The sequence below is a fragment of the Lasiosphaeria miniovina genome, assembly GCF_030549165.1.
Source record: "Lasiosphaeria miniovina strain SMH2392-1A chromosome Unknown B0T26scaffold_4, whole genome shotgun sequence".
Lineage (NCBI taxonomy): Eukaryota > Fungi > Ascomycota > Sordariomycetes > Sordariales > Lasiosphaeriaceae > Lasiosphaeria > Lasiosphaeria miniovina.
The window spans coordinates 3323090-3342955 of NW_026848223.1; the positions used below are offsets into that span (position 1 = coordinate 3323090).

The 19866-nt window shown below is 55.9% G+C and overlaps 9 protein-coding genes across 9 annotated transcripts; 5 read left to right on the plus strand and 4 right to left on the minus strand.

The window, feature by feature from the left end:
- Window positions 1-1193: 1193 nt before the first annotated feature.
- On the plus strand, window positions 1194-1690 carry B0T26DRAFT_675996 (uncharacterized protein; the record flags this gene model as incomplete). The annotated part of the gene is made up of 2 exons (XM_060439912.1): window positions 1194-1237; window positions 1294-1690. The coding sequence occupies 2 exons, from the start codon at window positions 1194-1196 to the stop codon at window positions 1688-1690; spliced, it is 441 nt and encodes a 146-aa protein (XP_060296516.1).
- A 498-nt stretch (window positions 1691-2188) lies between these two features.
- On the plus strand, window positions 2189-3830 carry B0T26DRAFT_751753 (actin family; the record flags this gene model as incomplete). The annotated part of the gene is made up of 6 exons (XM_060445428.1): window positions 2189-2265; window positions 2332-2387; window positions 2455-2485; window positions 2564-2791; window positions 2896-3502; window positions 3588-3830. 6 exons carry the CDS (start codon window positions 2189-2191, stop codon window positions 3828-3830), a joined length of 1242 nt encoding a protein of 413 aa, XP_060296517.1.
- Window positions 3831-5223: 1393 nt separating this feature from the next.
- B0T26DRAFT_645714 (uncharacterized protein) lies at window positions 5224-6201 on the minus strand (the record flags this gene model as incomplete). The annotated part of the gene is made up of 1 exon (XM_060437756.1): window positions 5224-6201. A coding segment is annotated over one exon (978 nt), but the record flags the coding sequence as incomplete, so codon positions are not given.
- A 1995-nt stretch (window positions 6202-8196) lies between these two features.
- B0T26DRAFT_675999 (chaperonin 10-like protein) lies at window positions 8197-9692 on the minus strand (the record flags this gene model as incomplete). Its single annotated transcript, XM_060439913.1, has 5 exons — window positions 8197-8467; window positions 8612-8814; window positions 8962-9147; window positions 9216-9477; window positions 9562-9692. The coding sequence occupies 5 exons, from the start codon at window positions 9690-9692 to the stop codon at window positions 8197-8199; spliced, it is 1053 nt and encodes a 350-aa protein (XP_060296519.1).
- A 1056-nt stretch (window positions 9693-10748) lies between these two features.
- On the minus strand, window positions 10749-11672 carry B0T26DRAFT_676000 (uncharacterized protein; the record flags this gene model as incomplete). The annotated part of the gene is made up of 1 exon (XM_060439914.1): window positions 10749-11672. One exon carries the CDS (start codon window positions 11670-11672, stop codon window positions 10749-10751), a length of 924 nt encoding a protein of 307 aa, XP_060296520.1.
- Window positions 11673-11919: 247 nt separating this feature from the next.
- On the plus strand, window positions 11920-13454 carry B0T26DRAFT_302922 (uncharacterized protein). The gene has a single exon (XM_060434269.1). It carries the CDS (start codon window positions 12297-12299, stop codon window positions 13242-13244), a length of 948 nt encoding a protein of 315 aa, XP_060296521.1. The 5' UTR covers window positions 11920-12296; the 3' UTR covers window positions 13245-13454.
- On the plus strand, window positions 13136-14116 carry B0T26DRAFT_302904 (uncharacterized protein). The gene has a single exon (XM_060434268.1). The coding sequence runs from the start codon at window positions 13285-13287 to the stop codon at window positions 13846-13848; it is 564 nt and encodes a 187-aa protein (XP_060296522.1). The 5' UTR covers window positions 13136-13284; the 3' UTR covers window positions 13849-14116.
- Window positions 14117-15626: 1510 nt separating this feature from the next.
- On the minus strand, window positions 15627-16494 carry B0T26DRAFT_302971 (uncharacterized protein). The gene has a single exon (XM_060434270.1). The coding sequence runs from the start codon at window positions 16208-16210 to the stop codon at window positions 15686-15688; it is 525 nt and encodes a 174-aa protein (XP_060296523.1). The 5' UTR covers window positions 16211-16494; the 3' UTR covers window positions 15627-15685.
- Window positions 16495-16777: 283 nt separating this feature from the next.
- On the plus strand, window positions 16778-19153 carry B0T26DRAFT_740974 (WD40-repeat-containing domain protein; the record flags this gene model as incomplete). The annotated part of the gene is made up of 3 exons (XM_060443909.1): window positions 16778-17638; window positions 17684-18048; window positions 18109-19153. The coding sequence occupies 3 exons, from the start codon at window positions 16778-16780 to the stop codon at window positions 19151-19153; spliced, it is 2271 nt and encodes a 756-aa protein (XP_060296524.1).
- Window positions 19154-19866: the final 713 nt, after the last annotated feature.

Here is a 19866-nt window from a genome sequence, read left to right on the forward strand (position 1 = left end):
CACCAAAACATGATAAATTTGCGCACTACTACGTGTATCGGGTGTCGTTAGTAGCTGAAAATGAGGCACATTTCTTTAGCGGTGACAAGTACGCCCTCATCGATACCGACAAGCGCCTCATCGTCAACGGCCTACACACAACTACTACTATGGCCTTCTTTGCGCTCAGCCAACTTCACCCATATTTACGCCGTCCTTCCGCACCCGAAGGGAAATGGCGAAGCATACCTTTTCAGCGGAAACATGTATGCAAACATCAAGGTAAAGCCCGGTGCACGAGATGACTTTATTGTCAACGGGCCGAAGCGTATACGTGCTCGTCAAGATAAAGCCATGGGGCAACGATAATTACATTGCGAATGGGCCCAAGTCCGTCTCCGAGAACCGGCTCTCGTTGCGGGAAGCGTTACATACATGCCTCGCCAAGGCGGGTTTCTATATTGTTGATTCGTATTCTTTGTCTACAGCAACGCCAATAGGTCGTCAATGACAAGTAAGACAACTTCAAGAACCTGTTTATTTTTATCATCGCTCGTTTCATAACATATTGTCTCCTATTTCACACGCCAACTGCACGGCAGTGGCTAATCTAGAGAGGCAATCGCCGCAACGACTAGCTGTATTAGAAGGACCGGGGACATTGAACATTGCAAACTGCTCACCTCCAAGTCCGCGACTTTCGCTCTTCGAGGCTTTCTGGGCTCAGCCAACCTTCTTCGGATAACAATGGCCAAGATCCCAAAACCCGAATACTAACCCACAGGCCCGGAAAGTACCTTACCCTGTAAGCAAGCAGTGAGAAGTGTAAGAATGCAGCCAAGCAGAACACAAAAGTCGGAACTGCCGAGGCGAGGCGAGGGTGCTCGGGAGCGGTCCAAAAGCATCCTGATTATCCGGCATTTGGGCGCGACCGTCTTTCAGCCGTCGACACTCCGTCTGATGGGGACTTTCCAAAGCCGCGCATATTTTACCCGACAGACGCTCGGTTGAAGTTGGCGAGTGGCAATCTATATCCCTTATTACCTATAACACGACGTGCAATCATACCCGGCACTTCAGCCAAGCCAAGGCAAGCCAAGGCAAGCCACGTAGCTATTTAAGTGGGATCCCTCGTTCAAAGGAGACCGGTGTCCCCTGTGTCGTCGCAGTAATTACCATCCCTACGCACCCATCCGACCAAAAGACCGTCCACGATGTTTTTCAAGGTCGTATTCTCGGCAGCCATCCTGGCGCTCTGGTAGGAGGATCCCCGGCCCGAGATGGAGAGACAGACCAGTGGCTGACCAAAGACAGCGTCAACGCGGCGCCTGTGGCCGACCCGGCCAAGACGTTCAAGTTCCTGGTCGACGACCCGACCAAGGGCAAATACTACCTCGCCAGCAAGGGCGCGGGCACGCAGGATGTGTCCAAGGCCCTCACGTGCGAGCTGACGGCCGACGTCATCAAGTGCGGCGGAAAGGGGTTCCCGGCCTACTCGGGCGACATGACCAAGCTGGCCCCCGGCGCCACGGCGAGCACGGGCTGGTCGATTGACGCCGATGGCGGCATCCACTGGAGCGCGGCGCCGAGCATGAAGTTCAGCCTGGGCATCAACGGCGCTACCGACGTGTGGGCAGAGACGTGCCCGCATCACTGGCAGACACACGGAACTGCCAAGGCCGTCTACGACGACGCCACCGCCGCTGCTTAGAGAAGGACTCGGGCTGTCAATGTATACTTACTACCCGTATCGTATTCGTGTGTAAAAACTTTTATTGCTCTTGGAGGGAAAGGATGGTTTCGTGTAAGCCCCTTTCGTGCGAGGAGTGGACCGACTGATGGTAAACCCAAACGACTGCCGCGGCAACCTTCCATGCATCAACACCACCTTTCCGCTTCTGTTGCGCCGCACGATGAAGCTGCCTTCCCCCACCCCCCTCAACCAAGGTCGACCGACCCCTCGCTAATCGAGGGCTTCCCCGCCGTCACACCGACTGCACGCCTACGATCCCCAGCAGCCAATCCGGGCTTATTAGACGTACGATTTATACGCTTGCCTGGCACAGCCACCGCCACTCCGCCTTGGTCCGACGGCGTGCCTTTGCTGCGCCGACACGGGCCCAGGCGCCCGAATTTGACCGTTAATAACTAGGTAACAGTTACCGCATCACATATTGAACGCTTTTCAGATTTTGGGTTGTGCGTGATAATGTCGTCCTCTGGAGTATGTCCCGCAGACAGCCAGGCGTCGCCGTTTGGGCGGCGGGTCTTGGTCGTTGATACCGGGTACGTCCCCGTAGCGAGCGCTGGTCCGTACACTAATTATCGGCTGACATCTCGCCGCGTGGGCAGATCGTATACGGTAAAAGCAGGGTTCGGCGGCGATGTGAGGCCCTCGTCCGAGTTTGGTGCGTCGATGCTCCCAACAGCCTCTCATATAGTTGGGATTCGCTTGCTAACTGCAGTGGTCCTCAGCATCCATTGTGGGATATCCGAGACACGTCCCGTAAGCGTGATTGCCCGCCGCTTCCTGTTGCGAATGATATCACGCTCGAATTCGAACTTATTGGTTGGCGGTAATTAGAGTGTGCACGCTCGGGATGAACTGGAAGAGCAACTTCACCGGCCCCGAGATCACCGACTCCAACCGCTTCATGCTCAACGTTGTCTCGCCGCTCCAAGACATAACAGTCACGAACTGGGACAGCCTCGAAACGCTCTGGGCATATACCTTCGGCCGCGAGTTGAATGCCAACGCGGAGGACCACGCCGTCGCCATGACGGAGCCGGCTGGCTGGGGGCCTAGGGACAGGTATCCCCCATCATCTGCATCTGTATCCACGCAAAGCGTGTCAATTATCCACGCAAAGCGTGTCAATCTGCACTGCTAACCATCAACCCCCTCTGCCACGAAAGAGAAAAGTTCGCCATGATCATGTTCGAGACCTTTGACGTGCCAGCCCTCTTCTCCTCCACCACGGCCCCGCTGGCTTTGTACGCGTCGGGACGCACGACGGGGCTGGTTGTCGACTCGGGCCACGGTGCCACCAGCGTGATGCCCGTGTACGCGGGCTTCCCATTGCCGCACGCCGTGCGCCCGTTCGCATTCGCCGGGCGCGATGTCACCTCGCACCTGCGGTCGATGATGCTCGGTTCCAGTGCCGGTTCACCACGCCCACCCGCTGCTGGAGGGGTAGGGACTGCCCGGGCTAGAATTACAGGGACGGAGAGATGGGAAGACGACCTCGCCGTCATCCGCGACATCAAGCACGCGCGCTGCGGCGTGTCTCTCGGGGTTTCCGCCGATTCCGTCGCCAGCGGTAGTGACCCGGAAAAGTCGGAACTGGGAGAGAGGTTATACACCCTGCCCGACGGCCAGACAATTACCGTTGGTGAGACCCTGGCGTCACGCGCCCCTGAGCCAATGTTTACCCCCATACACGGGTTGCAGTCTGCAGTCCTTGAGGCCGTCGCCAGGGTGGATCATCAGCTGAGAGGCGAGTTGCTGGGAAATATTGTGCTAGTATGTTATGTCTCTCCCATTAGATACTTTGCCTTGGCTTTCCGAGCTGCGCAGTCCCATATTCTGACATTCACTACGCCGGCAGGCCGGAGGCAACACCCTGCTTCCGGGGTTTAGCGACCGGCTGCGTAAGGAGCTGGATGCTGCCGTCCCACGGGACGCACAGGTCAATGTCGTCGCACCGCACGACGCGCAATACTCTGCCTGGCGCGGCGCGTCGATGCTCGCCGGTCTCGGCACGTTCCGGCACATGGCCATTCCCAAGGAGACGTACGACGAGTATGGCCCTATGGTGCTACGGTGGATGTGCTTGGGTTTGGGAGTTTGATGTGGTGTTTTTTTGGTCTGCATGAGGCATGTTACAAGTTGACGGCGCTGTTTTGTACATTTTAATGCCAAAGAAAACAAACCCTCGTTATTTAGTTGTTGTGATGTCGAGACATGCAAGAGAAGCGTTTCAATCAAGACGCCTCGCTCCTTTTCCTGTAATGCAGAACACGCTGTTGCACCCGCTGGGAAAGGCGCCCCTCCCGATCGGGTATAGCGCCGCGCCAGACCCGCTTGCTCGCTGGTTATAATGTGTGAGTGTATGCACGTGTTACTACGGGCCCTGGTCAAGGACGTGAGACACCTGTTGACCTTAGGTGAGCCTAGCAGTATGATATGAGGCAACCCCCAAATGTCAGATACAAGTCTAAACGAAACTGCCCGCAACGTGTATTATAACTATGGATATAATTAATTAGATATGACATCGTGGCCATGGTTATAATCTTACCTCTCTTTCCTTGGCCTGCCTACAGACCGTTCACGTGGCTGAGGAGCATCGAGAGTCTTAGGGGTCTACTTTCTTAGCGCGGCTACACGTAGTAGACTGGCCAATCAAAGCAACTGAGCCCTCTTCCCTCGACCTAACTCACAGCTCGTCATCTCCCGGTCCCGGCTGTAGGGGTTAGTAGAGAGGGGCCTTACGTAGTCCCAGGCGGTTGGTTTTGTATCTCCCCATGTCTAGCTAATGACCGAGAGCCCTTGATAGGAGAGAAGGAGCGGATCTTTCTGCCAACCCACCGCAGCCAATCTCGACCCTTGCGTCGAATGTCCGAAGAGTGGATAACCTTGTCGAGGAAGTGTTGCCTCTGGCTCTCGATGTAATCGCAGTATGCTTGTGCTGTGCGGCGCGCTTCCTCCTCTGTGTCTGGCGTTTGGTATGTTTCAGCAATAGCATGTGATACGTACATGCAAGGGCGTGGGAAAGAGGGTCCTTGGTGTGTTGCTGGCTTGATCTCTGTGCGATCGGCTACCATTATCCGCCATACCAATAATTGTCGATTGTTGTATTCCTGGTTCTCACCCTCCTCACCAAGCGGCCGGAAGTCGTGTATACGGCACCATACGCAGCTCTCTCCGTTCGGGCGCCCTACCTTGTAGGTCTAGACAAATTTATCGGCCAATAAGCAGACGTTCTGGCGAAATTCGATGATGGCGGCCATCTTGGCGACGGACGGCGCGCGTGGGTCGCCCCTGAGGAAGAACAAAATCGCGGACGCTACTTGGTTGCCATAGCCCCTGTTCCAATCGCCCAAGCAGAGTTGCTGAAACTGCTGCGCCATGCTGTAGACCCGCGCATGCTCCTGGTCTTTGAACTGAACCCCGCCGGATAGAGAGACAGATTCTATAGAACCAGCAGCGTCCGGGAATATATGGCGTGGGTACGTAGGTAGTTAATCCCAACGTTCCTTGAAGCCGGCCAAAGGAATCGCGGTTCTCCTAGACCACGAAAAAGTCCACTGGTCGTCCTGGGCGCTGAAGCAAAAATCCTTGGTCAGGACGTCAGAGATTCCCCGCGCTTTTAATACCGTCGTGACGGAGCGGCAGAACTCGTTGTACGTTTCTGTCTGTATTTCGGTTGGCTCCTCGGGCTGGATGCTTTCCGAGCCCTCGCTGTCGTCTAGCTCCTTCCTCGCCTCCTGCGTGAGCAACGGCGAAGAGGCGCTGGAGAGCGCGTCGATGATCGCTCCAGCGAAGAGGGATCCGCAAACTCGTCCTAGGCTTGCTGAGACTGGGAACGATAAGGACACGTCATTAAAGGTAGCGGCTGCTAATGCTGTGCTGTTGAAGTCGGGCGCAACCACCCATCCACCCGAGTAACATGATGTTACGAGTAAGGTTGTTCGGGTATTTCCTAATGCGCTCTTTAGCCGTACAAGGCTAAACCCCTTCCCGGAGTTACCATGGTCGAGGAGGAGACTGTGGTCTCGTGACCCGTGACAGGATACCATCAGAAGGATTGGGTGCTTGTCCTTGGCGCGAGCAGCGGCTTTGGAGACCTCGTCGAGAAATTTATCAACCATCTTGGCGGGTGGAACGACCGTTACAGGAGTGATCTCAGACTCGAGAAGCTCAGGGCTGAGGACGACCTTGGGACATTCAGAAGCGGTACCGTGGTAATAAGGGCCATACTTCTTCAACAGTTTGCTAGGCTCGGCAGCCGTAAGCCATACTTGGTTGGTAACTGAACCTTTCAGGAGGTAGTTGAAAGCGTAAAAGTCGGAGAGGAACCACCCTTCGTCAAACTGGGAGCCGGAGGAGACTGTCGGGTGGGTTGCTGCGACGATGATGGTATTGTCAAAGATGTAGGGGAACGTGTGAGTGATAAAAGTCCCGCGCTCTTTATCGGGGTACGGGGCAGACATTCCCTTGTGCACGCCGCCCGTGGTAAGCGTAGCTTAGCTCTGCCATCTAACTGTCAAAAGAAGGGATAGCCTAGGACGTCGTCGACGGAATAATGTACTTGCTTGACCTGAGATTCGGTGCTGTGGTTGATGTGCCGGCGTGGCTACAAGTCGATTGGGATAGGTTGTGCGGTCGTAATTGCGGCAGCCAGTCCACTGAGGAGTATGTTGTTAGGTGAAAAACTGGCGGGGCCCGACCTTCTCATTGGCTATTTGGAGTTTCCTCTTTGTCGGGAAGGAATTACCTTCAACACTAACCGAGGCCCGACCGAAGTTATTATGACGTCAAGCGTGTAGAATGGGCCGCTTGGTCCACGTGGAGTAAGTTGAGTAAGTCCCGCACTGTCGAGGTCCCCGAGAATGGCGGCACTGCCCTGCCAAATTCGGCGGTCACAACAGCAAGTTCTGTACTTGTTTTGTAAATTATTATCCCACGTGTCTCAATATTAGCTACCCAAATTCCTCCTGAAACTATCGTAACGCCTCCGTGAAGTCGCGCCTGTATTGTTTAGTTTCGGGCCTTATTTAAGTTTACGAACCCGTTATCGTAGAAGAACCTCGGCTATTTTCTTTGGATGCCTTATTCTAGCTTTTAAATTCCTTAACCTAAAAGCACCCCGTCCACTTTACTGCTCCGAAGTTAAAGCAGGTTGGAAAAGTTAGCGCCCCTCAGGCCGCTGTGTATGAAGAACATGCCCCGACCTCTGTGCAATTTCTTTTGGACAATTAAAGTAAACAACTAGACCACCTCGTTCCCGCTAGCCCTGGCTCGCACCCTGGTAAAGACCCGATCTCTGCTCAGAATTATCGGCTGCACTCACCCAACTACGACTTCCTCAATAATTCAACTCCGCAACGCACGGTTCTTCTCTGACAACCCTCTCAACACGGAACATCCTCACAACGATCCGCGCCTTGGCTGCCCCCAAGGGGATATCAAGGGCCTTGAAGAGACCATCGCCAAACAAAATGACAAAATAGCAGAGGTACTCGCGATACTCGTGAAAGTTAATCAGGGCTTGGATCGCATGCAAGAGAAATTAGGCCAGGGCTTTCACCTCATCCAACTCCAAAGAGAATTTGATCAGAGCTTCATCCGCATCCAGGGGATTACTAGCAACCCCGCAAAGACTGTCGCGAAAATGGATGACCGAATGGCACAGCCAGCCGCGAAACCGATACAGCGCCATGCAGAGATTATCGCGAAACTGGTTCGGCGCCATGCAGAGGTTGTCGCGGGACTGGTTCAGGACCACGCAGAGATGATCACGGAACTGGTTCGGCGCCATAGAGAGACTGTCGCGAAATTAGGGGATCCGCGCCATGCAGAGACTGTCGCGGTACTGGATCAGCGTCATGCTGAGGCTGTCAAGGTAGCAGTTCAGCGCCATGCAGATTTTGTCGAGGAGACGACCCTTCGCCATGCAGAGATTGTCGCGAGAATGACTCATCGATATATGCATCGACAGACAGCTGACCAACATCGCTAAGAAAGAAAGGGGCTTGTGGATACACGAATAAGCCGCTCAGCTAGCGAAGTGCGATATTAGGTTGGAAGGTTCGCTTATTTGCTACGCACGGAATTTTATGGTGAAAGCTTTGATCAAAGCTTTGGGGCTGTGTGAGTTTGGCTCGATCGTGAACCCTCTGCCCTCATTACCCGGTATCTTTCACATGGGAATTCGCTGGGTGGGGGGACAGGCCCTCTCTTGCAAATGGTTTCGTCATCTTCGGCAACGTTTTCGGGGTTTTCCAACTCAACGTGGAGACCAGGAGAGAGATCATCGGGGCAAGGACAATGGGTGGTAGCGCCAGGGTTTTAATTGAGTAATTTGCGTGGTAATTAACGTCGTCTTGTGCATCATCTTGACCTCAGCCACCGTTATTCAACCTTCCAAGTGATTCGTGGTTCGGCCCATATCGGTCCTGCCACTCAGGGCGGCAAATCTTTGTCCTCGCTCCTCACTCTTCTTGTACCTTGACCACGGGCTTCTTCGTAAACTTGCCGGCTTCCAGATCGGCAATACTCTCCATGATCCTGTCCCACCCCGCCCCCGGCACGAGCTGGTAGTCCAGCGGACGGAGGGCGCCAGTCTCGATGTGGCCCTCGAAGGCGGCGACCAGTTCGGCAATCACGCCGGTGACGTGTTTGCCAAGAGGCTGTTCGAGACGGCCCAGCGTGCCGAACTGCACGCGGTAGACGTTGATCGAGTCTGAGACGTTCATTTCGGACCTGGTTGATGTTGTTTTCGTTAGCGGACAATCACGATGGAGGCACCATGTAATAAAATCTTGGAAGCACTAAATAGTTTCTGCACCCTTGAAGGGGGAAGAAGACGGAAAGAGGGAATGATACTGTAAACAGGGGAAAGCGCACCAATCATCGACAGTCGCGAAGAACTTGTCCTCCTCACGAGCAATGGTCTCGAGCGCCTTGATGGACAGCTCAAACGCCTGCGCGCTGGCATCGACGACGTGTCGAAATTGTCCGCCGCCCGTGACGCGCTCAATGATGCCCAGCTGCTCGTCCAGCGGCGCGCGGTTGTCGAACGTGGCGTCGGCGCCGGCCTTACGCGCGATCTGTCCGCCGCGAACAAACCCGCCTCACACATCAGCGACGGAACACATAATGCCTGCCTGCCTGCCTGCCTGCCTGCCTGCCTGCCTGCCTGCCTGCCTGCTTGCCTAGAGGTGACAGCGCGGCGGATGCTGATAGATAGGCCTCACCTCGGCCTTGGACGGCGAGCACGACGCTAACACCTTGTATCCGCACAGCTTGGCGATCTGCACGGCGTACTGCCCGACAGTGCCGCTGCCGCCCATGACGACGACCCACGAGTCCCTGCGCGGCGCGGCCGTGCCCGGCGATGGCAGCTGCAGCCTCAGCCCGTCAATAAGCGCAAGGCCAGCCGTCTGCCCAGGCACTCATCAGCACACACTCCCATCTTTCTATTCTTCTAGAGGCAAAGACAGAAACCCACCAGCGATCCCGCGCCGACCGTGCTGCCCTCCTCGAGGCCGACGCGGGCGGTCTTCTTGAAGACCCACGCCTCGTCGACGAGGAACGTCTCCTGGAACGGCGAGAAGCGGTTCAGCCCCACGGGCGCGCAACCGAACACGTAGTCGCCGCGGCGCAGCTTGGTACACTCGGCGCCGGCCTCGAGCACGACGGCCGTCGTGTCGCTGCCGATGACAGCCGGGAACTCGGCGATCAGGATCCCCGAGTGCTGCATGAAGGGCTCGCTGTTGGTTTGAGGTGGGGGTTGGGTTAGTTGTTACCGGGCTGGCTGACAGTCTGGCTGTGGGAAGGGGAGGGGTTAGACGTACACGGGGTTCAAGCCGACGTAGAGGCTCTTGACCAGCGCCTGCTTGGGGCCGACAGTCGGGCGCGGGATGGTGTCCACGACCGTGTACGGCTGGTTGGGTCCCGCGATGGTGATGCCGGTTTGGGTGGCCATGATGAGTTCAAGTTGATGGCAAGAGGTGGTTCGGGTATTAGGAGCTGCTGGGACGCTGAAACCGAAGGTGATGAAGCAAGTCTGTTTCGAGGAGGAGCGAGGACCTTGGCGATGTTAAATATTTGTCATCAGCACAAGGCTCTGAGAGCTCAACCGCAAGTCAACAATACCTTGCGGTATCGATGGACGGCCAGTTAACAGGGCAATGACGACAACGAGAAAGCCTGGGATCTGCAAGCTGCCTCAAACACCGTCGGCAAAGGGTGCGAAGTCGTAAACACCGGGCGGCGATAACAGACAAAAGCCGTTGGATATTAGTGGGCTGCTCTTGCGGGACAAAGAGAGCATGGTGCGCGGGGAATGCGCCTGAGTCGGCCCAGATATCGTCCGTAGCTGACATGCCGCACACTTATCGCCAAGGCTGTGTGGTTCGGTGGTTGGACGGGGCTGGCGCGGCGGCGTTAGTCATGTCGCCTGTCGTCTGCAATGCGCCGTGACAAAGCAACCATCTGCCTAAAGTGTCTGTTCTGAGAGTGGTTGATAATGACTTTCAGGTTCTCAGCTGCGTGCGCACGCCCGATTGCATTCAACCTGGGATAGGTCACGGTGGCGAATTTGACGTGGCGTCGCTCTACATTTCGTAAGTTGAAGTCTCAGAAGTAGTCACCATTTGGGGATAACATGGGCCTCGGCGTAACAAACTTGTCACACTGTGTAGGAATTACCGATCAATCAGGTTCAACGCACGGGCCACACCCGCCCAAACACGTAGCGCAGCACGTGACCGCGGGGCACTCTAACTGAGCGCCTTCGTGCCCCCGTAGTTCGTGATCGTTTTAGTAGACATAGAAGAATACAACACCAGAAACCCCCCCCCCTTTTCGCAACGGTTACTATAGTGACCATTACGAATGACCTTGTCATTCCAATACGCTGGACATGTTGCAGTGCCAAAAAAAGAAAAAAGAAATTGATAATTAATTGTCAGTGAACGAATACAAAAGATGGAGAAAGGCACCCCGGAGGAGTGCGTGGGAAGTAAAAATACACAGAAAATCAAATTAGAAGTAACAACACAGCAAAAAAGCCCACTAGGCCGGAGCTGGATGGCAAGCGCACTCCCGAACTCGGACGCGTCGTCGCTGCCACCCCTGCGCCGGCAGCACTCCCCGACGGTGGCGCCAATGTTGTCCCCGGAGTCGTCGCTGACCCCGCCGAGTCCCCGCCAGACCACGTCATGATGCTCGAGATGTTGGCCGCGGCCGCGTTCCCCACGGTAGCCCGGCACGGGTCGGGCTTCTCGGTGACGGCGTCCGTCTCGACGCACGCCAGCGTTGTGGGCGTGGCCTGGTTCGTCGCGGCGTACTGGGTCGTGGCGCCGAAGCTGACCTGGCCGGCCGCCGAGGCGCAGGTATTGGCCGGCTGGAGGTCGGGCCACGGCGCGTCGTCGGCGACGGTGATCTGGAAGGAGCCGTTGTTGATGGGCCAGGAGATGGAGTACGTCCGCGACCGGTCTTCGAACTCGCACCACGGCCCGATGCTGAACGTCCACGCGAACACGTAGTCGCCCGGCGGCATGGGCTTCAGGGGCTTGCCGGTGCTGGGCACAAAGGTCAGCGACAGCCCAATGAACGGGTCGCCGTCCTGGACCGTGACCGCTGGCTGGTAGAAGCTCTGCGGCGTGCCGATGCTGCCGGTGTCCGCGAACACCAATAGCCCCGAGGACGTCCAGGTTGTCGAGCTGACCGTCCAGTCGAACCTCCATTTGTGCGGGTCCCCGACAGCTTTGTTCTGCACCGCGATGATGACGGCTAGGCCCGTGTCTGGGTTGACGCGGTACCGGCTGCCCGCGACGGGAGAGATGAGGTCGAGTTCCATGGTCGTGTTACCAGCGGACCATGCCGGCGCCGGCCCCAGCGCCGCCACGAGCAGCGCCGAGAGCAGCCATCGCACCCGTCGAGACAAGCGGTCGCAATTCATTGTGCTTTGTGTTTGTACCGTGCAGAGATGAAGCTGACGGCCGAAATTCTGTCGCGTCAGCTTGGGCGGCCCTTGAATGTGGGTCCGGAAATAAGAAGACATCTCGGCCGCTGCCTACCGATCAGGACCGTCAAGCGAAGTTGCAGCGAATACGAGCAAGGGGTTGATTCTTCAGGTCTGGGTCAGTGGGTCTGCAATGACGGCCGTCTTGGAGGTGACACGAGCCTTTCGCAGATTCGCATCCCCATATTGAATGCATATCGGATACAATATACGGTGACACATCTCCCCACAAGATGGCGAGTCTTGCAGCTATTAATATCGAGCAAGGCATATTCGGGATAGAGAACTGCTCAGCCACGACCTCCAAGTTCATCGAATCAGGCTAATTGGACGGCTTGATCCTTGGAGTCCTTTTAACAACATGATGATCTTGTCGAACTTCTGGCAAGTCGACCCTCCTCTTTAAATCACCTTCCCTTGACTAGTAATTATGCCAGCATGTGGGCATAATTAATACCTCCAACTATGGACCCAAAAGCAACTCCGAAAGAGTCTGCAAGCGAGCTGGGAGCTTGAGTCTGGCGCGACGGACCTGCCAGCCAGAGCAGAGCAACCACCGAGATGCTACAAGCCCACTCCATTGCGGTGGCCATTTATCGTCACGCAGATATTTCTTCTCACGCATACCCTCGCCTCGGTTGTGTACGTTTGGCATCTAAAGCCTGGTTCAGACAGGCCACATACCTCAAAGCAAGAGCCGCAGAGACAGACCTTCCCGGACGGAGAGGTAGAGAACAGGACAACCGCCCAAGAGAAGCAACCACTGTTCTTCCAACCACTGTTCTTCTTCCAACCACTGTTCTTCTTCCAACCACTGTTCTTCTTCCAACGACATTCACGGTTCTGCGGCCAACAATATTCGTGTCGGGACAATGGACTACAGAAACAACGTCCGAAATAACCACTGGTGCAAACCCCTCAAGATGGATAACATATACCGAAACACTCATCGCGATCCGCACGACAACACTGACACTAACGCCATCCGTTCAACCCGCCATGAGCTCCGGGGCCTTGACCGTAATCCTGACGGGCACACGACCCGAAACACAAGCTATCATGACCACAAGTCCGAAACCGCGAGTTACGTCCACCACCAACCAACATGGGCTGACATCCGTGTTCTTGACGACGCCTCCTGCCGAGACCCTCACGACCGTCTTTCCCACGCAAACATCAACAATGACCCTGGAAGCCGCCATCAGCGGCCCGTCAGCAATCATATCATTCGTCATCTACACGACATTTGACGCGTCGACACCCAGCGCACCCACCACGCAGCCCCCTTCAGTCGCGTTTATCACGGCGATAGAAAACGGCACCGAAACTACGCTGGTTTCCATCCTAATTCCGATCATGGAGGCCGGCGGCGCGGCGGAACCGCTACTCCACCACGCCCCTTCTGCCGGGAAGGAGGAGAGCCTGGAGCGAGGTCGACGCGACAGTGACACCACTAGAAGGGAGAAGTTTCGAGGCACGCCATTCGTCTGTCTCGAGAGGGTCCACTAAGCCCCCTCAACTACATCCTGTTCCGGCCCGGCGGACTGATATGATTCCTCCAATGTCAGGCGTCGCTACTGTTAGCCCATTCTTCCTCATGGCGCAAGCCCCCGACGGCCAGCCCGCAGCCGCGTCCTTGCTGCTGCCACGGCCCACGAATGAGTTCTACAGCCTCTCCGCCTCTATTCGACACTACAGGCGCCACCCGTTTCTCATCATGGCTGCCGCGGTAGCGCTGCTGGCGAACTTCCTGCCCATCATCATATCTAACGTGGCCTACAGGCTGCAGCAGACATATGTATCGTATCCTGTCTGCGCTAGGGCCAGCATCGGGATACTGGCCATTATGATCATGGCACTTCTGGCCTCGATGCTAGTCAGGTGGCCATATCTGCCTGTTGACCCGCGAACGATTGCAGGCAGCCTGCACTATGTGACGAACTCTGAGAAACCCTCGGCCATCTCGCAGGCCTGTCGCAAGCCTGTCGCATCTGGCGCGAGACGAGCGCGAAAGAAGGGTCGTGGCGCTGCAGTACCGATACTTTTATGGCCAATTTCGCGGACTTCCCGGGCAACGCCGGATGTGCATATGCACACAACTTTCGCTAGATGAGTGAGGCGAGACCCGAAAATCGCTTGTTCCACGACGAGTTCGTTGTAGGAGAGGGAGTGTGAATGGGAATATCGATATGCTTTCCCCTCAAAATATAAACCGCTCTTCACAACTCGTGGCAAATGCAGGTCCGATCCCAAAAGACAACTGGATATCACTGGACACATTGGAAATTGAGAAATTGTCTTGCGGCGGTGACAGGATCGAGACGATGTGACCAATTCTGCCACCTATCATCTGTGGCTCACAGAGCCATCGCAATGTACTTCTAGCAGCACGCGGAATCTGCCAGATATCTTAGCTAGAGACGAAAAACATTCCACCCCGAAGTGGAGGAGAGAATGGAAGGAGGGGAGGGAGGGGATATTGGAGGACTCCGAAAGGTTGAGCATATCACATGTTAAAAACATCTAGTAGACTCTCCCGCCGGGTCAACTTGGCTACTCTCCGAGCAACTCAAGCTAGGAGAGACGTGGTTCAGCTAGAGTGCGGCTGAAAATGATCCAGAAAAAAAGGAAGAAAAGAAAAGAGTGAAATGCGACATGTGAAACGGGCTGGGAAATGTCTCCACTCCGGCTGCACTCGAGCAAAATTGGAAACCGGAAATAGAAGTCGCCAAAACAAAGAAAGACTGGGAGTAAAAACACGGAACCTGAAAAAAGCCCTTTTAGTGGAAGTCAGCCAGCCTAGTAAAAGCTTGACGCTCAAAGGGGTTATTTCACGAAAGGACTTCAATCAAGGCTTGAAGTCGTCTAACTTCAGCCCGAGGGATGCCCGAATGCCGGTCGCCTGGTGGGGTGGCCGGAGCGCTAGAAAGAAGAGTGGAGGACAGCACCCAGGGTGCGGCTGAACGCCCCTGACGTATGGGGAAGGCCGTTGGCAACTCCGCTGCTCAGCTAGGTCCGCCTCACCCACGCACGTCTGCTGATTTTTCTGGGTGGGCACGGTCCACCACACGCAGTCCGGTGTCCACGGTCACACCTTTCGTTCGCCGTCCGTGGTCGACGTGATTCGCAGTTAATTCGTCATCTGTAATACGAGGCCAGCTGCTGCGCACAAGGAGCATAGCGAATGAACGGCGTCAGAAGACAACCCACTAGACACTGTAGAACGCGAGCGCTCGGCCTAGCCGTTGCGCCACGCAGCAAAAGCCAATCACAGCACTCTCCGCGCCGCACCAGGCCCCGTCAGAAAGTCAGATGCATCCAGGCGGAAATACACTAAAAAAAAGATGGAGCCAGTCCAAGCAGCAAGAGCGCCGCTCCCTACGGTGGGGCAGGGGCCTGTTGCCTCCCATCGTGAAACAAACGAACTAAGAAAGGCGGGACTGCAACTCAATCCGAAAGATAGGGGAGAAAATAGAGAAAAATGATGGAGATTCAAGACCGAAATGCACGCTCGCAGATCGATGCCAGGTTCGCGGGGCAAATGCCAGGGAAGGCCGAGAGAAATTGCATTGTTCCGTTGTTGTGAATCATCCCTCCTTTTTTGGTTAGGCCAAGTGATGAGTGATTTCGAGAGGAGTTCCTTAAAGGAACACACGGACAGGGGTAGGGGGCGACGGCGTTGCTCAGGGGAGCTGGGGGCCATGCCGTGCCAGGCCACCGTAGTAGGGGGGTCGGCCACTGTACAACGGCAGGCACACCCCATGAGATCATGGCCCTGGCACCCCAGATTGGATGTAAACAACGGGGAAAGCGCGGCCCCGATAGCGAACCCTCTTATAGCCCCTGTTTTCCATCTATCGATGGGCAGTTTCGCATTTCCTTCCCGCCACTCAATCACCGCGGTCCATTGACCGGATTTTTGAGGTTTTGGATAAAGCAGCTGTGCGTCGCTACCGAACCAAGTCGAAACCTATCTGTAGACCCATTAAAATTTTTGTTGCCTGCTCACACGCCCGCCGACCTACAGTGCGCACCCGCGTCGGCTGACACAAGCCGACTTTTTTTTTTGTTACTTTCGTCGGTCGCCTGCGGCCGGAGAATCCGTGGGAGGAAGTCGCTGGCAGTTTTGCTTGTCCCCGAAAGATCACAAAGAATTTGTCGGTCTCGAATCTGCAATTTTGCAACCCGCTAGTCACAAGTTCCTGTTGCCGCATGCAGGGCAACCCAGCCCAGCACTCAACATCTGACCGCCGCCCCCAGGGCCAGACCACCGAAAAGTTTTCGAGCTTTCCGGTTCGCAGCGCATCTCGCCCCCTCTTTTCAGCGCACTCGCAACCTACACCCGTGTTGTGCCGCTTCCATCTCCAACAGCCCACCACCCCCTTGATGTAAAAACAGACATCATCGCCGCACACGCCTCTTTTAGCTTCGCTTCCTCTCGCCTCCTGCCGCTCCCTGGTTCCCTTAACCTGCATGCCTTCCCGCCTGTTGGGGTCCTGTCTTTTCTGACTTTGTATGTTTGTATGACTTTCGAGCAGCCCCAAAAGTCAGGACGCCCTGCCGACCCGACTCGACGCCTGCGACTCGATCGACTCGACTGTCACGACTCTACCTTCCCCGACGCTCCCTTCTCGATTTTCATTCGCCCCCAGGCTCCACGCCATCACCCATCGCTCCCCCGACTGACTGTCTTGGGCAACCCGACCTGCAGGACGCCTACCATCCACATTCGCTGACGGGTGTCGAACCAAGCAAAACACTGTTAGGGTCCTTGCGCTTCGGCGCCACCGCAAACTACTGCAGAGAAAAAAGGAAAAGGTGTGGGATCCCGACAAAAGCCACTGAACACGACTTGCGCAAGACGAACTCGCCACTGCAGGGAGAGGAGACAGCCATATCCATGGTAATGGGCCGATGATATAAAGAGAATACACTTTGGAATACGACCCGTCCGAATTGACTTCGGCTGCGACTCCGGTGCTTTCCCCCGTTGCTCGGAACTCCTTTGTCTACCTACGGAAGCTCTCGATCGCGTCGAGACCATGGAGACGACTGGCCGCAGAGTCGTCCAGATGAGCGATTGGGCTCCTGCCCAAGAGGCCATGTTCGAAGAATCCACGTCGGGGGTGGCCAACCAGACACTCGTCGAAGAAGAAAATCGGACCGCAACCCCAACTCAATCGCGGTTCAGGAGCATGAGTGTCTCGCTCGCCTGGCGATCTCGGCCAAAGTCTGGCTTCTTCGAGGACGATCATGGGGGACAGAACCTGGCACTCGAGAAGAGCAAGAGCCACGGCTTTGGGGGTAGGCATGACGATGGAAATAGCAGCCAAGGTTCCTCGTCGAAGCCGGAACACCACCACAACATTAAGCGGATGCTCCGGCGCGCCTCGGTTTCGTTGCGGTCTGGAGTCAAGGGGTTCGTCCACCAGAGAACATCGGTCCCCGCTGCGGCTGCTTTGGACGCCGATGGCCAACAGCAACGGCCCCGTTTATTTCTCTCGCCAGGCCAGGGCGCTTCGCCCCATGCCGCTGCTCGACCCACGACCTCCCACTCGACGTGGCACCGCCTCCGACAGGCTACAAGCTTCCACCGCCATTCCCGCATGCTCTACACCGGACACGGCGAGCGCACGTTCGAACTCGACCCCAGTCCGATCGAATCCCCGACGTTCCCCGTTCCGGGCTCCGGCGAGCAGCCGCCCATCATCCCTCGCAATACGGGCGCGGCAGCGCGGCAGGCAGCTGCAAGCGCATGCAATGGCGTGCAGGGATACGAATTCATGGAGACTGTTGTGCCGCGGCCGGGTTGGCTAGCCGAAGACGGACTTGACGATCGCGAGAGCGGAATTGGCATTGCTCTTACAAGCTCCGAGATGGAGACATATGTCCCGGCCGACGAGGTGGACTCGGACGTGGATGTCGGCGTCTCGCCTGGTATCACCGAGACTGATATTGTCAAGGTTGACTTCATATCCCAGCTTCCCACCGAGCTGGCGATCCAGATCCTTGCCCAGTTGGACGCCACAACGCTGTCTACCGCCAGTCGAGTGAGCCGAGACTGGAGTCAGGTTGTGAGGAATCAACACATCTGGCGCGAGTCCTTCTTGCGGGAGCATACAACGACTTATGCGACAAGCCGGCCCGTCAAGCCAGGCACAGGCTTGGGTGTGCCCGCCATCCAACCGGGTAACGACTGGAGGGAGATGTACAGGGCCAAGTCGGAACTGGATAAACGATGGAAGAAGGGCAAGGCGGAAGAGGTCTACTTGAACGGGCATACGGACAGCATTTACTGCCTCCAATTTGACGAGTAAGCGGGGCTGCGGGCTTCTCTTCTGGTTCCGCTGCCAGCGTACTGACAAACCTGCAGGTCCAAGATCATCACTGGCTCTCGCGACAGGACAATCCGTGTTTGGGACCTTCACACCTTCGCATGCAAGCTCGTCATCGGTCCCCCGGAAGTGGTCAACGACGGATCATTCGCTTTGCTCTACGACGAGAACGGCAACCCAGTCCATTATGCTACCGTCCCGGACCTGCTACGCACTACCGACGGGCAGCCCCGGAACCTAATACGTGCCCACCACTCAACGCCAGCGCTCTATGCTCCACCCATCCACCACAAGGCTTCGATTCTCTGCCTGCAATATGACGACCGAATCTTGGTAACAGGCTCCTCGGACTCCACATGCATCGTGTACAACATTCACTCCGGATACCGTCCAATCCGACGACTCAAACATCACAATGCAGCGGTGCTCGACTTGGTTTTTGACGATAAACACATTGTTACGTGCTCCAAAGACATTTCTATCTGCGTATGGGATCGTGCCACCGGGAACCTGTTGAAGCAGTTGCGAGGGCACACTGGCCCGGTCAACGCGGTTCAGATGCGTGGAAACACCATTGTGTCGTGCAGTGGCGACTTCCGCGTCAAGCTGTGGAATATTGACACGGGCAAAAACATTCGCGAGTTTTTGGGCCACAACAAGGGTCTCGCGTGCAGCCAGTTCTCGGAAGACGGACGATACGTCGCGTCGGCTGGCAACGACAAGGTCATTCGTATCTGGGACGCAAACACGGGCGAGTGCGTACACGAAATGAAGGCCCACGATAACCTCGTGCGCAGTCTGCACGTCGACAGCGTGTCTGGGCGGCTGATTAGCGGCAGCTACGACTCTGACATCAAAGTCTGGGACATGGAGTCTGGAGAGGCATTGCTCGACTTCCCCAAGTGGCACAGCAGCTGGGTCTTGAGCGCCAAAAGTGACTACCGCCGCATTATCAGCTCCGGACAGGACCCCAAGATCCTAATCCTGGACTTTGGTGCTGGTGTCAGGGGCATCGAAATGCTCGAGAGCAGACCGCCTCTGCGGCAGAGTGGGGTGGCTGTTGAGGCTGGAGGATACATCTGAGTTGTCGGCGTCGCTGGCAGACCCGTCGACCTAATCGCGCTCGTTCTACGGGACGTGAGCTACGAATTTCCTTATTATGACTTGGTTTCTTCGTCCGCCGGCTCTGCGTCGGTAGTTGCCCAGAAAATTAGGGTGCGCGCGCAGTCGGCGACAAGAGGGGGGCTTTGGAGCGGCGACAAGAGGGGGGCTTTGGAGCGGCGACAAGGGGGGGCTTTGGAGCCTTGGGGGAGCTTGCTTTGGGGAGTACCGGATTTTCGACTGGCTGGATCAGTGTTCGTTCAATTGCCTGTTCGCTCTGATATCGCCTGGACACGAACACATACAGACAACGCGCATTTCTCAGGGGTTGTTGGGTTTAAATAATGGGGATTTTTGAGGTGTTGTCTTATTTTGTTTTATAATTCTACTAAAAGATTGCGGAGAGTGCATCGCGACCGGGAGTCTGCTTCTCTTGTTGAGGTTTTTCTTCTTTGTTTATTCACGTTTTAGAATAGATCACAGGCGTCTGCGTCTATCTCTTCGTTGCTTCCCTGCCTTGGTGCTTCTGGTTGATTCGAGTTCTGTAACAGCGCCTCGTCAGTCGTAACTGAGGCTGGGTTACAACTACAACCTTGTCTCACACTTCGAGCTGACATGCAGTGAAAACACAACACCGGGATGACTCGGGCTCTGGAAATTCTTCCAAATATATCAACAAGCTTTCAAACTAGCAG

Excerpts from the sequence above, each read along its gene's own strand:
- B0T26DRAFT_302922 (XM_060434269.1), top strand. The coding sequence starts at position 12,297 with ATGCTACAAGCCCACTCCATTGCGGTGGCCATTTATCGTCACGCAGAT.
- B0T26DRAFT_302904 (XM_060434268.1), top strand. The coding sequence starts at position 13,285 with ATGATTCCTCCAATGTCAGGCGTCGCTACTGTTAGCCCATTCTTCCTC.
- B0T26DRAFT_302971 (XM_060434270.1), bottom strand. The coding sequence starts at position 16,210 with ATGCAGGTTAAGGGAACCAGGGAGCGGCAGGAGGCGAGAGGAAGCGAA.